Raw genomic sequence first — 16484 nt, 5'->3', positions numbered from 1 at the left:
GTCTAAGTTATTTTTTTATGAGATCGACTATGTTATTTTGTGGTCTCCCAGACTCGTTTATTTAGATATATAGGCCGCCCTTGGAAAAGAACCTTTGCCTACCCGAGAAAACTTTGTGCAAATAAACAAAATCATTCTTGTATCCATCATATGTTAAGCCATTTAATTACAATGAAGAGTACAGAAAATATTATGTTGCTTTCCTTATCATCAAAGTCTTGTACAATGCCTTTTTTTTAGTTTCTTAGGCTGTATATATTTAATTTTATAATTTGTTTATCCCTATCTGGACTATTAGTACTCGTTAAGAGGTATCTTCAGGCAGAAGAATTTGGAAAATTGCGAGTGTATTCTTGGCACAGTGCCTTGACTGGTTAAATAAGCAGGTTAAGGGGAGCGAGTGGTGCAGTGGGTTACATACTGCACTTTACTTTCTAGAGGCTGGGTTTGAATCTAGTCCAGACTGGTGGGACAGAAGTTTCTTTTCTCTATTAACTGTGCAGGCTCTACATGAAATAAATTTGGGCAGTCTTAAACCAATTCCCAATGTGAGGCCACAACTGCTCCTAAATGACACAAGATTGGCAATGTCTCTGAATGGTGTTAATGATGGAACTAAAATCACAATTGTGCAGTCAGTTCTTAAGTTGGAATGAAGGAAGATTGAAGTAACATTTCCTCTGGTCATTGTGTTAGCAATATTATAGGCATACCCAGAAGTGTTTGTGCGTTCACTACTTGCAATGAAATCATAAGGAAAATAGGAAATCTTCCTGTTATGTATAATGTTGCTAACGCATCGGCTCCAGAGGAAATGTTCCCCATTTTTGGAGAGGAGAGAACCGCTTTGATGCTGACATTGAATGACAAAATTTGAAAAATTGTTCCATTCCCCAGCACTGAAACCTTTCACACCAAGAAATAGGAGTATTAAAATTGTTTGGTCAGTCAGGCTGTTTTCACAGTAGTTCCTTTAGAACAAGTTAACCGTTGAGCCTTTTATAGCTAGGTTTTACTGCTGTGTCCACATCACTATGAACAGAAATGTAGAACCAAATCTCAATATAGAGACACTCGCACTGCCTTGCTTCTAGAAAGAATTCACAGAATCACAGAAACCCCACAGTGCAGATAGAGGCCATTTCGGCCCATCGAGCCTGCACCGACACATATCCCACCCGATCCCCGTAACCCCTGCACCAACACATATCCCACCCTATCCCCGTAACCCCACGTATTTAATCCCCCTAACACTAAGGGTCAATTTATCATAGCCAATCAACCTAACCTGCACATCTTTGGACTCTTTAAGGTGGTGAACTTGAGATGAATTTGCAATGTGTCACCTCAAGCCTACTGCTAGGAACCAACAGAAAACCTCATGAATATCACTGACACTTCTCAATATAATGATATTCATGTTTAATTCACTTGATTAGATGGCCTCTGATGATCTGCTGATAGGTAAATATCTTTTGTGCTAACTGGTAATAGTGCTATATATGCTGTATAAACTCGATTCCTCCAAATTTCAGAATGTGATCAGTCCCATATCCCAACAGGTATATAAAGCATGATATAATCATGTCCTGTACTGCATGGTGGTGCAATGCTACAGAATCTGAGAATCACTATTTGGTCAGTGTAGCAGGGTTGATACAAGTTAGGCACATCAAGAACAGCAGCTAGAACCCAGGCAAGTAAGTATAAAGGGAAAATTTGTCACTTAAGAGTTATTCATTTTTTAATCAGTTATGCTTGCACCTAGAGGCAACAAGTTGACTTGTTCTTCAATGTGGAGTGACTGTCAGGAGTGTGTAGTTGCTGTTCCTGCTCTTTCAAAAGGAACGAGCAGAACATAAAACAAAGAAGTTTGCTACAGAAAGGTGGAAAAAAAGCACTTGGCATTATGTTGCAGAAACATTGCCACAGTGTCAAGGCAACACATGGCAGGGGCAGGTGAGGTATGGGACTAAGAACACTGGAAAGCTGGTAGGACAGCAAGGTAAATTGCCAGGTGAGCAGCAGGCAGGCTTGGCCAAGAAAAGATATACAATGAGACAAGTTTCTGCTGAACGCTGGGCGAAGATTGGAGAGAGGAGAAGAAAGATAAGGAGACCATGGTCATTTAAGAGCATGTCTACAAATCAGTCTTTTGGGGGGAATAAACTACAATACCTTAAGAAACAGACTTTGAGAATTAGATGGTGCTGTGGGTTGAACCAGGGCTAGTCATGTCTAGGCCCTGGTTCAGTACTAGATTGGATAGGTGCATAAAGGAAAGGAGGATGAAGGGTTTTGGGAACAAGGCAGGTAAATGTGATTAGGACTATTTGCTTGCATGGTGAGTAAACACTGACATCAAATGGCCTGTTGTAACTTCCCAGTATTAATTCCAGCAAAGACTGATGAGAGTAAAGTCTCCTGTGTCTGCTGACTGTAAGGGGCCTATGTGAAATTAGTTTGGACAATCTCAATTCAGTTCCTTGCAAACATGGGCCTACAGCATAAAACTTGGCACTAAATGGTAATCTCATTCAGAGAGACCACAGGATGGCTAGTGTGAGAAATGGAAAAAATGTCCCATTGATGCAGAAGGGAACATTTGGGGTTGGGGTTGGGGCTGAGACACATTGGTGGGGCTGAGTAGAGGGAGCTTTACTCTGCATCAGGCTATACTATACCTGATCTGGGATTGATTGCAGCTGACAATAATGGTTGTAGCTGTGCTCTTCCATTCTGCTGAGCACTGACACCAACGGTAACATCTAGGGACATGGTTAATTTATACATTACAATATTTGTGCCACCGTTGAGTTGCCCACCTCTGGTGGGAGAGAGGAAAATGGTGGCATCACTGAAGATTTTTTTTTTAATTTAAAAAATGTTGCTGTCTCATTCTGTAATTGATTGCACAGTTTTAATCCTACTCTCCTGATTTAGCAATGATGGATGCCAGGTATACCCCAGCATTCCTGATGCCCAGCATTGCTAGGGCATTAGTAATAAATCCATTGGACGATGCTTTCCTGTCATTAAAATCTTACTTAAATATTTCTGCCAACATATGGGTTTGGATGTATTAAATATCTGCTTCCCTTCAAATGTGGTGGTGAGCACTGGGAGCTGGTGGGTTGGTTATCCAACCCATGTCCTGTCTTTGACCACCCCACGACTGCCAAAAATTGTGTGGTAGTGCTGTACAAAATCTGCCCTCATTACATGAAATGGGAAGAATTCCATGCACCAATACTAACAATCCATCACCTTGATATATAGAAAAATTTAAAGCAAAAAATAAACAAATATGAAACCGACTGCCTTCTTAACGGAATGATTTAGCTGTAGAATATTTTATGATCCTATTGATTTTAGGCAAGACAAATATAGCAACAGCTGGAACTAATTCAGGTAACAGTTATTTAGAAATAACTGCATAATAATTGCCAGCAGTTTACTTTGTATCTGACAGGTTTAATATATAGCCCAAGCACAGCTCAATTAAATATTAGTATTAAAAATGAGGACTGCAAATGCTGGAAATTTTAAATAAAAGCAGAAGATGCTGGAAACATACAGTAGCTTCATCAGCATTTGAAAGAGAAAGGTAGGTTAACATTTCAGCTGTACTTTGTCAGAATTTAGTGGTAGTGAGTTGTATTTATTCGTGTCCATATCCCTCCGGAACACTTATTACATTTAAGAACATTCAAGGGTGAGAAAAAGCCATTTGGTCCATTGAAGTTCATTCCTGAAAGTCATTGCACACCAATTCCCTTCCACAGGCCTTGACTATAGATCATTTACACTATAATGTAACCTCTTTAATTACTGAGAAGAATTGTTCTGGAAAATTGTCATTGTGTTCTTTTTGAAAGCTTTTATGATGTTTTTACACATAGTGACCAGAGCAATTCATCTCTCATAGATACTTAAAAAGGATAATATTTGATTAATTTCAGAAATTGTAGTCAACTGGATTTCTAGTCATGCCTAAATGGTTGACTGACAGCTTTGAAAAATAAAATACAACATTTATATTATAGTCCAATAATTTCAAGTAATTTGAGCCTGAATTGTTTTATTTTAATGAATCTTGCCGAGGTGAGAGTTATCAGTGCTCAGGAATGCACTGGTTACTCACTTCTTGTATTGGTTGTCCATATCAAGCACTGTCAGGGAGATATGGGTTAGATTCAGAATAAAGCTACATCAACACTACCTCAAAAACTTTGAAGCATGCTTAGCATGGCATTTGCTTTCATTCTATTGGCCGCCCAGGTGGACTATCTGAGTGATACTGCCAGTACCAATTAGTGCTGTACTATTGTCAGTTTTGTGTTGTAATTTAATGTCCACTAGACCAGGATCTGGCTTGAGACCATCTAAACTTATTTCACTTAGTCATTGTTTGTTGTAAATATTCTAACATGACCCTCAAATGCCAAAAACATAAGCAATAGAATTCAATATTGAACTATAAACACAATGACCCGTAATTTTCGGTCCGCGGCGATGCAATGGCAATCACCACTGACTGCTCGCCACTGCCCTCGAAGAAAGCTACCCACAGATCTTGCAACCTCTGTGGTGCAAACTTTAGTTTTCTCTGTGGTAGCACTATGAAAAGGGGATTCCTAGCATAGTGCAGCCAATCACATTGCACATCACAGACAGCAAACCAGGAAATTAAAAGCACTGGTTATCTGCACTTTTTATGAATGTTAGAGAGCAAAATAAAGATTGGGACATACACATGGGGTTAAGTAGAAGCTGAAATATCATGAACAAACTTTAACAAAAATTTAATTGTAATTTTTATCATAATGGAGAAATTTGACATTCCACATATATAAAAATTCGTTTTTCAGGGCCAGAACGGTTGTTTAGCAGTCAATACGATGTTAAAACTCCAGTTATAACTATTCCAACAAGGCTTGACATTCAATGGGGTGTTAAACAGCGACGTTGGCATGGAAAAGCTCAAGGTTTTTGTCAGTTCAACTGATTTCACTGATTGTCGGCTATGGAGAGGAGGAGGAGGAGGTTGGGGGGTGGGGGAGGGGAATAGTCCACAGTGTAGCCTGTGTCGGAGCAGGGAATGATTGATCGCAACTTCAGGATTTCCACGTTTAGCTGTGCATGCGCTTAAATCCTGAAGTTACGGTCAGTTTCAGAGGTAATGACAGCGAATGCTGACAGTTCACCATCATTACCCACTGCAAAATCTGGGCCATTATAGTGTCTTTCTGCCATTGCGGGTGAGTACAGTACAGGTGCTACCAGAAAGCTAGAAAAATGTCTATTGCCCAGCAAAAGAGAAGCCAAAGTTTGGTTTTGTCCACAATGTCCTTTTGGCTAGAACATGGGTGTTGTGTTGCAGCAGCTTGTAACCAAAAGCACAAGTCCAGTTGGTGATTGCATTTATCCCCACATTCCGAGAGGTGAGCTGTGTGTTTCACCGTGATGCGAGTGCTAATGCAGCTAGACCAGTATTTTGTTAAAAGTCATTTACAGAATCATGGACGTTTTTAACCATATTGCAGCAATAATGAGGTACAACTCAAACACGGCGGCTAATCTGCAAAGCACAGAAAGCATAAGAACATAAGAAATAATAGCAGGAGTAGGCCAATCGGCCCCTCTAGCCTGCTCCGCCATTCAATAAGATCATGGCTGATCTGATCCTAACCGCCAATCTACTATCACCAGAACCATCTCCTGCATCTAACAGAATTAGACACACGAAATAGGAGCAGGATCAGGCTACACGGCCCCTGGGCCCGCTCCACTACCCACAGGGCCATGACCGATCCGAACCTAGGCTCATGTCCAAATTCCTGCCCACTCCCCATAACCCTTTATTCCCTTTACTTCCAGGAATCTGTCTATTTCTGTTTTAAATTTATGTAATGATGTAGCTTCTACAGCTTTTTGGGGCAGCATATTCCATGGACCTACCACCCTCTCAGTGAAGTAGTTCCTCCTCCTCTCAGTTTTGAAAGAGCAGCCCCTTATTCTAAGACTATGCCCCCTAGTTCTAGTTTCACCCATCATCAGGAACATTCTCCCTGCATCCACCCGATCCAACCCCTTCACAATCTTATATGTTTCAAATAAGATCGCCTCTCATTCTTCTGAACTCCAATGAGTAGAGTCCCAATCTACTCAACCTCTCCTCATATGTCCATCCCCTCATCCCCGGGATTAACCGAGTGAACCTTCTTTGTACTGACTCGAGAGCAAGTATGTCCTTTCTTAAGTATGGACACCAAAACTGTACGCAGTATTCCAGGTGCGGTCTCACCAATACCTTGTACAACTGAAGCAATACCTCCCTATTTTTATATTCTATCCCCCTAGCAATGAAAGCCAACATTCCATTGGCCTTCTTAATCACTTGCTGCACCTGCATACTAACCTTTTGAGTTTCGTGCACCAGGACCCCCAGATCCCTTTGTACTTCAGTACTTTCCAGTTTCTTGCCATTAAGATAATAACTTGCTCTACGATTTTTCCTGCCAAAGTGCATAACCTCACACTTTCCAGTATTGTATTCCATCTGCCAAATCTCTGCCCACTTATTTAGCCTGTCTATGTCCCCTTGCAGGTTTTTTATGTCCTCCTCACTCACTACTTTCCCCCCCATCTTCGTATCATCTGCAAACTTTGATATGTTACACTCGGTCCCCTCCTCCAAATCGTTAATATAGATTGTAAAGAGTTGGGGACCCAGCACCGACCCCTGCGGAACACCACTAGTTACTGATTGCCAGTCTGAGAATGAACCATTTATCCCAACTCTCTGCCTTCTGTTAGATAGCCAATCCTCTATCCATGCCAGAATATTACCCCCAATCCTGTGATTTTTTTATCTTAAGCAATAATCTTTTGTGTGGCACCTTGTCAAATGCCTTTTGGAAGTCTAAATACACTCCGTCCACTGGTTCCCCTTTATCCACCCTATATGTTACTTCCTCAAAGAACTCCAGCAAATTTGTCAAACATGACTTCCCCCTTCATAAAACCATGCTGACTTTGTCCTATTAAATTATGATTATCCAAATGTCCTGTTACTGTCTCCTTAATAATGGACTCCAACATTTTACCAACCACAGATGTTAGGCTAACCGGTCTATAGTTTCCAGCCTTCTGTCTACTGCCCTTTTTAAATAAGGGTGTTACATTAGCAGTTTTCCAGTCTGCCGGGACCTTTGCCGACCGAGTCCAGGGAGTTTTGGAAAATTATTACCAATGCATGCACAATCCCTACCGCCACTTCCCTCAAGACCCTAGGATGTAAGCCATCAGGTCCAGGTGATTTATCCGCCTTGAGTCCCATTATTTTACCGAGTACCACTTCCTTAGTGATTTTGATCGTGTTTAGCTCCTCCCCCCCCCCCCCTATAGCCCCCTGTTTGTCCAGTGTTGGGATATTCTTAGTGTCCTCTACTGTAAGGACTGATACAAAATATTCATTCAGTGTTTTTGCCATCTCCATATTTCCCACCATTAATTTCCCACCATTAATTTCCTGGTCTCATCCTCTAAGGGACCAACATTTACTTTAGCCACCCTTTTTCTTTTTATATAACTATAAAAACTCTTACTATCTGTTTTTATATTTTTTGCCAATTTACTTTCATAATCTATCTTCCCTTTCTTAATTAATCTTTTTGTTATCTTTTGCTGTCTTTTAAAGTTTTCCCAATCCTCTATCCTCCCACTAGATTTGGCTACCTTATATGCCCTTGTTTTTAGTTGAATACTATCCTTAATTTCTTTACTTAGCCATGGATGGCTGTCTTTTCTTTTACACCCTTTTCTTAATGGAATATGTTTTTTTTGGAAGTTGTAAAATAACTCCTTAAATGTACACCACTGATCATGTATCGTCTTACCCATTAATCTATTTTCCCAATCCACTCTACTCAATTCTGCTCTCATACCTTCATAGTCTCCTTTATTCAAGCTTAGCACGCTTATTTGAGATCCAACCTTCTCGCCCTCTAATTGAATATGGAATTCAACCATGTTATGGTCACTCATTCCAAGGGGATCCTTTACTAGGACATTTTTAATTAATCCTGTCTCGTTACACAGGACCAGATCTAAGGTTGCTTGCCCCCTGGTCGGTTCAGTTACATACTGCTCAAGAAACCCATCCCTAATACACTCAATGAACTCATCCTCAAGGCTGCTCTGCCCAATTTGATTTGTCCAATTAATATGATAGTTAAAATCCCCCATAATTATAGATGTTCCCTCAACTATTTCCTGATTGATACTCCGTCCAACAGAGTTGCAACTGTTCGGAGGCCTATAGACTACGCCCACTAGTGTTTTTTTCCCCTTATTATTCCTTACCTCCACCCAAACTGTTTCATTATCCTGATCTTTTGACCCAATATCATTTCTCTGTATTACAGTGATTCCTTCCTTTATTAACATAGCCACCCCACCTCCCCTTCCTTCCTGCCTGTCCTTCCTGATCGTTAAATAACCTGGTATGTTTAATTCCCAGGCATTGTCACCCTGCAGCCATGTTTCTGTAATGGCCACAAGATCATACCCATATGTAGTTATTTGTGCCATTAACTCATCTATTTTGTTACGAATGCTACGTGCATTCAGATAGAGAACTTTCAAAGATGTTTTGTGACACTTAGTTCCTGCTTTTGCCCTTTTTATTACTTTACCTTTTACTCCATACCTTCTGCCCCTTCCTGACACGCTCTGGTTTTTAATTTCCCCACTGCTACCTAAGTCTATGACCTTCTCTGTTGTCATTTTTATTATTTGCTCTCTAGGAACCTCCCCCCCCCCCCCCCCCCCACTAGTTAGCCACGGTCCGGGAAATCCTATAGCATAAAATCTTAATACCAACAACAAAAAACTCAGTTTCAGTTTTTTTTGTTAGTTTGGTTACGCTTCTGAAAATGAAACTAATTAATTGTTTTGCTAGGCAGGCGCCTAAGTTGCTTGAATCAACGCCCTGCACGCTTACAAAGACAACTGTTGAGTTTCATTGGCGTCAGTCTTGCTCGCGTTCACAATCCCTGTTTAGTAAGGGTTGGGGATTCTGCATTGTAGGCAAGATTTTCATGTCAAGTAACTGATCCGTAAATAACTTTTGAAAATACTGGCGAGCTGGCTGCGTCTGCGATTATTCAACGATGAAACACTGCAGCAAAGTAATTGAAGGCCTTTTTAAGACGGGTCGCGGTGTTATAATGGGCGCAGGTGGAGTTTTACTGCAGTTGGCTCGGTGGTGTTAGAAGATGTGATGATGTTCTCGCTGTGATCTCAATACGGATATATTTATCCGGGATCCTGCAGGTTAACTGGACTTTTACATATAAAAGTAAAACCCTTTAACCATTTAGAATTTCTGGAAAACAAATAATTGAAACCCCCGCCCCCCAAAAATGTTGTCCTACAAATAAAGGTGATTATATCTGGAATAACAACAGAAAATGCTGGAAAAACTCAGCAGGCCAGGCAACATCCGTGGAGAGAGAAATAGAGTCAACGTTTCAGGTCGAAACCCTTTGTCAAGAATATATCTGGAGGTTGTGTGAATACTATTTGAAGGACTAGGAGGTGCTAGATGTAGAAAGGAATGAAAATAGCTGTGATTTAAAATAAAATGGAAAATCCCGATCTATGCAACAGGCATCGAGCAGTTAAATCTTGGTGTGCGAGCTCTTCTTAGAGCGTGTTATGATTGTTAAATTGAAGGCATGTGGGGTGGGGCGGGGGACAACACGCCTTAAATGTAGTGTGCAGATGCATCAGTCGGATCGGGATGGGTTCAGAACATGCTGAAGTCAAGTGGTGGCACTGTTTGGCAAAATACTGACTTCAGACCACGTGAAGTGAGTGGAGCCTGATTTAAAACCTGACATTTAACATCGCCTGCAGCTCATTGCCTCACAAACTTCCATCGGAAGCAAAAGACTTTTGCAGCTTGTCTAGGGATCCCAGCCTGGGTAGCAAGCGTTTATACAGTCCCCTACTCCTCTCGGTTGAAGTACTGTGAATCGTTTTATTTCGCTGACCATTGCCTATATATTTTTTTCTTGCACGATGTTTCTATTTAGTAATAAAACAACTGTTTTCATTTTGTTTTGTGTCTCCACAGCTGGCGGCCACTAAGGAACTCCTGGTCATGCTCCATCAGTGAGGTTTACCGGCTGGATTGCCATTGCTGTGATTTATTTATTTTTAGTATAACATTTGGTTGTGTGTGTGTGTTTATCCCAGTTTTCCCCAGAACATTCTCCCACTTTTCCGCGAGGAATGATGAACAAGCAAGTCCTTTCTGATCACAAGCTGGCATCTGTTGCTCCAATGAAAGAGTGCAACGACGTGGAGAGGAAGGACGTGGAGCTGGTTCTGGTGAAGGAGCACAATGGGGTTCAGTACACAAACACTGCCCTCCTCGGCAATGCCCCCCCGTTCACCGCCGCCGACAGAGAGGGAGAGGACCGGGAGATCTGGGGCAAGAAGATCGACTTCTTGCTCTCTGTTATCGGCTTTGCCGTAGACCTAGCGAACGTGTGGAGATTCCCCTTTCTCTGTTACAAGAACGGAGGCGGTGAGTGAGACTTTCCTCTCTCTCTCTCTCTCTCTCTCTTACTTTTCCATTTCTGCTTTAATTGGTTTGAGGCACGATTCACGTTGAGCCCAGCGGCTGGCTTGTTTTAAATTGAAACCTGTACAATAACCCAGCTGTGATTTCTAGGTTATGTGCTGCTGGTTGACGACCGTGTGTTTTTAATGTTAGACTGAGCCGCTGCTTTACTACTGTTGCACCTCCCCAACCAATATAGTGCTAGATAACCCAGTTTGGGTCCAATCCTACTACCTGACGGTCACGGAAAGGCATTCCAACGCAAATAAATCACCCTACCGTTTATTTAAAGGCATCTGCGTTCGCTTGATGGACCCGCCACTTCTTTTGACGAAGTGTGGGGGAGCGAGCAGCTCTTTCACCGAGCATTAACTGTGCTGCGATTTTTTTAAATTATGAGGATTAGTAATTTCAGGAGTTCCTTCTGATAAAATGCTTCTCCTCGCTAGGATGGTGTCCTCTGGGACCGGGGACGGATATCCGAATATAACCCAGGAATAGGTAACTAAAGTTCACATTATTAAAGTTCCGATTGTCTCAGCCTAGTCCCCGGTGGGATCACGGAACCAACCTTCTCCTGTTCGACTGCTCTCCTGGGGCAAGCGAAGAATGGAAATGTCTGACATGTCACTGAAGTGATAGTTCTAACTTTTCATTGGTGAAATGTTACACCATATCTGACCTGGACCAAGCGTTGTTTTGTACAGGAATCACTGGTTACCACAAAATGATACTGTGCCATTTCCCCCGACTTAGTAAATAAACAGATTGTATTCTTCCTGTTTATAGGTGCATTCCTTATTCCTTACTTGTTCTTTCTGTTAATCGCTGGAATGCCCCTGTTTTACATGGAGCTAGCATTGGGACAGTACAATCGAGAAGGTGCTGCTACCGTCTGGAAAATCTGCCCCATCTTCAAAGGTGGGGATGTTATTTATATCATATCAATAGAAGAACGCATATTAATTTACACGTGGTCTGCTTGTATTCACGTAGAATTTTAGTAAGATAACAGGAAAAAATTGGGTTTTGTACTTGATAATACACTGCAGTTTTTTCATATTCACAAGGTGTGAATTACACTCAAGCATGTGACATATTTGAATCTTAACACTGAAAGCAGGAAGTATGTTGTCTGTCTGTCCCTGTTCAGTAAGTTTCTGTTAATCACAGATCTTGTGTTGTTTTCATACCTTCACACTCTTCCCTTAGAGAATAATGTGAAGTAGGGGAAGGATTTGTAGGCTGATTAACAGGCTGGCAGGTCTCCGCCCATGGCTGTGGAATATTTATATCGGCCGATAGTGGTTAATCCTATAAGCTGGAGGTTTTATGGGCTCCCACAACCCATGTGATGGAGACTACCCACACTCTGAGTAGCCGGCTGGATGTCAATCCAGAATTCAGAACTGGTCTCCATGCACCAAGACCATCTGGAACGGGGTTCAACACCCTATGTCTTGTGATGTGGAGGCAGCAATGCTACCATTGAACCAAAGGCCTGCTCCACATATCTTATTTGGAGTGTTTATATTTTTATATCATAAAAATAAGTGTTTAACATGTGCATTTCTAGTCTACTTAATTGTGTTCAATGCAGACAATGAGACTTGAATGGCTGTTAATTTGTGGGACATGACGTCCGTTAATTAGAAATGTACTCATTAACATACATGTACTCATTAACATACATGTCTATCAGAGAAGTGAACCCAATGAGACTTTGTACAAACCCATGTTTTCAAGTATTCAAGTGCGCTACCTTGAATAGTTTTATTGGGGACAGAAGTTATGCAGCAAAGTTCTATTTTACTGTCATCTGAAGTGTACTTTAGCTGGTTGAAAAATTAAATCTTTTTAAAAAATGCCCTCATTTGCCATAACTACTTTTTAAGCAGCAATATCCAGTCTCTAGAAACACCTTAGGCAAGTAGTCAGCAACAAACTGATGACAAATTCACAGTTTCAGCAAAAGTTTGCTCTTGCTCCTGCTTAAATTGTACCTCCCGATGGTTTGGTGGGTAAATGCACTGTAGGGTGCGGCACTGAGCCACAGCCTTGGAATTTCTGATCTGGCAGGAATTCTGTCTGATTCGTGGCAGTGCAACCTTTGCAGCCTACCCATCCCTCAGTACCTTGATCCCAGTGGGTATTTTGGAGATGGCCTCACATTAATTTTGTGGCAGGCTCCCAGTACTTTTACCCTGTCCGTCCCCTGGAGGGAAACCGCTTCAGGACATGGGACATGGGAACAGGCCATTCAGCTCCTCAAGCCTGTAATGCCATTCAATGAGATCATTCCTGATCTGTACCTAACTCCATCTACATAAGAAATAAATAGGAGCAGGAGTAGGCCATTTGGCCCTTCGAGCCTGCTCCGCCATTCAATAAGATCATGGCTGATCTTCTACCTCATCTCTACTTTCCTGCACTATCCCCATATCCCTTGATTCCCTTAATATCCAAAAATCTATCGATCTCTGTCTTGAATATACTCAACGACTGAGCCTCCACAGCCGTCTGGGGTAGAGAATTCCAAAGATTCACCACCCTCTGAGTGAAGAAATTTCTCCTCATCTCAGTCCTAAATGGCCGACCCCTTATTCTGAGACTGTGACCCTTGGTTCTAGATACCCCAGCCACGGGAAGCATCCTCCCTGCATCTACCCTGTCAAGCCCTGTAAGAATTTTGTATGTTTCAATGAGATCATCTCTCATTCTTCTAAACTCGAATATAGGCCTAGTCTACTCGATCTCTCCTCATAGGAGAATCCCCCCATTCCAGGAACCAGTCTGGTGAACCTTCGTTAGACTCCTTCTATGGCAAGTATAACCTTCCTTAGGTAAGGAGACCAAAACTGTACACAATACTCCAGGTGTGGTCTCACCAGGGCCCTATACAATTGCAGTAAGACATCTTTACTCTTATACTAATTGTATAGCTCTTTCAAAGAGCCGGCACAATCACAATGGGCTGAATTGCCTCTTTCTGTGCTGTATCATTCTATAATTCTATGATACTTCAGCCCTGGCACTGACCTAAAACATAGAAACATAGAAGATAGGAGTAGGCCATTCGGCCCCTCGAGCCTGCTCCGCCATTCAATGAGATCATGGCTGATCATCCAAATTCAGTACCCTGTTCCTGCCTTCTCTCCATATCCCTTGATCCCTTTAGCTTTAAGAAATATACCCAACTCCTTCTTGAATATATTTAATGAATTGGCCTCTACTGCCTTCTTTGGCAGAGAATTCCACAGCTTCACCACTCTCTGGGTGAAGAAATTCCTTCTACCTGCCTTGGCTCGAAATCCCTTAATATCCTGGGCTAGCAAAAGTCTATCAATCTCATTTAAAATTATTAATTGAGCTAGCATCTATTGCTTTTTGTGGGAGAGAGTTCCACACTTCTGCATGAAGAAGTGTTTCTTAACTTCTCTCCTGAATGACCTGGCTCTGATTTTAAGGTTATCTCCTCTTGTCCTAGACTCCCCAACAGTAGAAAGAATTTCTCTCTATCCACTCTATCAATTCCTTTTCAAAACCCATGCAACCTCAACCAAATCACCCCTCAATATTCCAGGGAATATAAGCCTAGTTTATGTAATCTCTCATAATCTAACCCCTGGAGTCCTGAATCTGCACCGCACTCCTTCCAAGATCAATATCTCCTTTCTAAGATGTGTGCCAAGAACTGTACACAGTGCTCCAGGTGTGGTCTAACCAGGGCTTTGTATAGTTGTAGCTAAATATCATCTCCTTTTATATTCTAGTCCTCTAATTATAAAGGCTAACATCCCATTAGCCTTTTTGATTTTTATTGTACCTGACTACAACATTACAGTGATCTGTGTACAATGACCCTGAAATGTCTTTGGACCTCCACTGTTCCTAGCTTTTCACTATTTATCTGCCACACCATCGCATGGCTGGAAGGTGCTGGCTGATTTTGGGGGGGGGGGGGATTTTAATTTTAAATTTTATTTTTACATTTCTCACTTTCCTAATGCAATCAATTACACTAGATAATGTGACCCATTTCACTTTAAAATCCACTTCTGCTGTGTTGGATGGCAGGAACACCATGAGGTACCTGACGCCCAGTGTGCTTAAAGCATGCTGATATTAACATTTTATTTGAATATGCCACCCAAATATGAATGGAAGTATTCCAGCGTCCCGCATCCGTTCCAGCAAACAAAAGTTCAATAAGTGGCGGCAGAGACCAGGCCCCAGCCATGTTTCTTGCTTCCCACCTGCCCAGAAACCACCTCAAAATAGTGGCATTTCTGTGGAATATTCTGGCCATCCAGCCCAGGAAACCCCAGGTAAAATCAAGCTGAGTTTGCTAATTGCAGTCATTGGCTTCAGTAGGAGCATTGCATTTGGTCTCGCTATCTCTTGGTTATGGAGCAGAGAAATCAGCCAGGATTCTTAATATCCAATAAGCCCATGGTGGAAAGTGTGTGAATGGCTGCACCAACTGTTATGCGTATCACAGTTAAACAGCTTGCCAACACTCAATCTTTAGGGTCTCGCATGAAGAATGGCCAGAGGGTTGTATACACCCATGGAACTGTATCGCAATAAGAGCCAGTGAGTGCATTCAAGAGACAAAGGAGAGAAAATTGGGTAGAAGAAAACTTGCATTTCACATATATATCTTCACTATTTGTAAAACTTACACTCCCCTATGCGCTGTTTTCAATTTTTAAAATTGTAAAGGCACTAAAAATCAGCCCTTTGACATCTTACAAAAAAGTTCTACAGTAAGAGTATTTGAATATTTTTGAAATAAATAGCGTTGGTTAGATTCTATTAGAATTATTTTTTTTAGGAAGAGGATGAATTCGAGCAAAAATATGTTGGAGTGAAGTCTATTTCAGTGCAACTGTGATAGTCAAATATGGCTCAGTTCATTTCATTTAACACAAATCTCTTGCAATTAAAAATATTAACGAGATCAAAACCCTCTTCTTTAAGATCCTAATTCTGACATCATAACTGAATTGCCTGGCCAATATGTAAGAATTAGGAGCAGGAGTAGGCCATTTGGCCTTCGAGCCTGCTCCGCCATTCAATAAGATCATGACTGATCTTCTACCTCAACTCCACTCTTTCCTGCCCTATCACCATATCGCTTGATTCACTTAGTATCCAAAAATCTATCAATCTCTATCTTGAATATACTCAACGACTGAGCCTCCACAGCCCTCTGGGGTAGAGAATTCCAAAGATTCACAACCCTTGAGTAAAGAACTTTTCACCTCATCTCAGTCCTAAATGGCCAAGCCCTTATTCTGAGAAACTGACCCCTAGTTCTAGACTCTCCAGCCAGGGGAAACTTCTTCCCAGCATCTAGCCTGCCAAGTCCCTTAAGAATTTTATATGTTTCAATGAGATCACTTTTTTTAAACTGTAGGGAATATAGGCCTAGTCCACTCAATCTCTACTCACAGGACAACCCCCTCATCCCAGGAATCAGTCTAGTGAACCTTCGTTGCACTCCCTCTAAGATAAGTATATCATTCCTTGGGTAAGGAGACCAAAACTGTACACAGTACTCCAGGTGTGGTCTCGCCATATTCTTGCCCTTCTTCCCTTACTGCGGTTACTTGCTCAATGGATAAGGGCATTGGCCTTCATGGCTGCAAATCAAGCCAGTAACTGTTCAAATCTTTGAAAACAAAACTAAAGTATGACATTTTGCTCATCTATGGAATTGTACAAGGGCTGAAGACACTAAGTCGTTATGAGAAGATAGAGTCTCTTACAAGGAATGTTATTGGACAAATTCATTGCTGAGGGTCCTCGAAGAATTTGCATCAGTTTCAGCCAATGGGTTGTA

General features: G+C 41.6%; 1 protein-coding gene across 4 annotated transcripts in view; it reads left to right on the top strand.

Annotated features, from left to right (window-relative positions):
- slc6a2 (solute carrier family 6 member 2) overlaps window positions 1-16484 on the top strand; it is a 251088-nt gene that overhangs the window by 41102 nt on the left and 193502 nt on the right. For 3 of the 4 annotated variants that reach the window (XM_085991382.1, XM_085991383.1, XM_085991385.1), the window contains 2 exons: window positions 10145-10600; window positions 11426-11557. In XM_085991382.1, coding sequence (XP_085847508.1) covers window positions 10303-10600; window positions 11426-11557 — 430 coding nt within the window. In that variant the 5' untranslated portion in view covers window positions 10145-10302. Of the gene's footprint in view, window positions 1-9793; window positions 10034-10144; window positions 10601-11425; window positions 11558-16484 lie in introns of those variants that run through there. The other variant, XM_085991384.1, reaches the window with a different exon arrangement.

This window comes from Somniosus microcephalus, chromosome 6 (assembly GCF_052327205.1).
Source record: "Somniosus microcephalus isolate GS21.2 chromosome 6, FLI_Smic_1.0, whole genome shotgun sequence".
Classification (NCBI taxonomy): domain Eukaryota; kingdom Metazoa; phylum Chordata; class Chondrichthyes; order Squaliformes; family Somniosidae; genus Somniosus; species Somniosus microcephalus.
The sequence above is the reverse complement of the archived record's forward strand: the minus strand, read 5'-3'. Positions and strand labels throughout refer to the sequence as shown.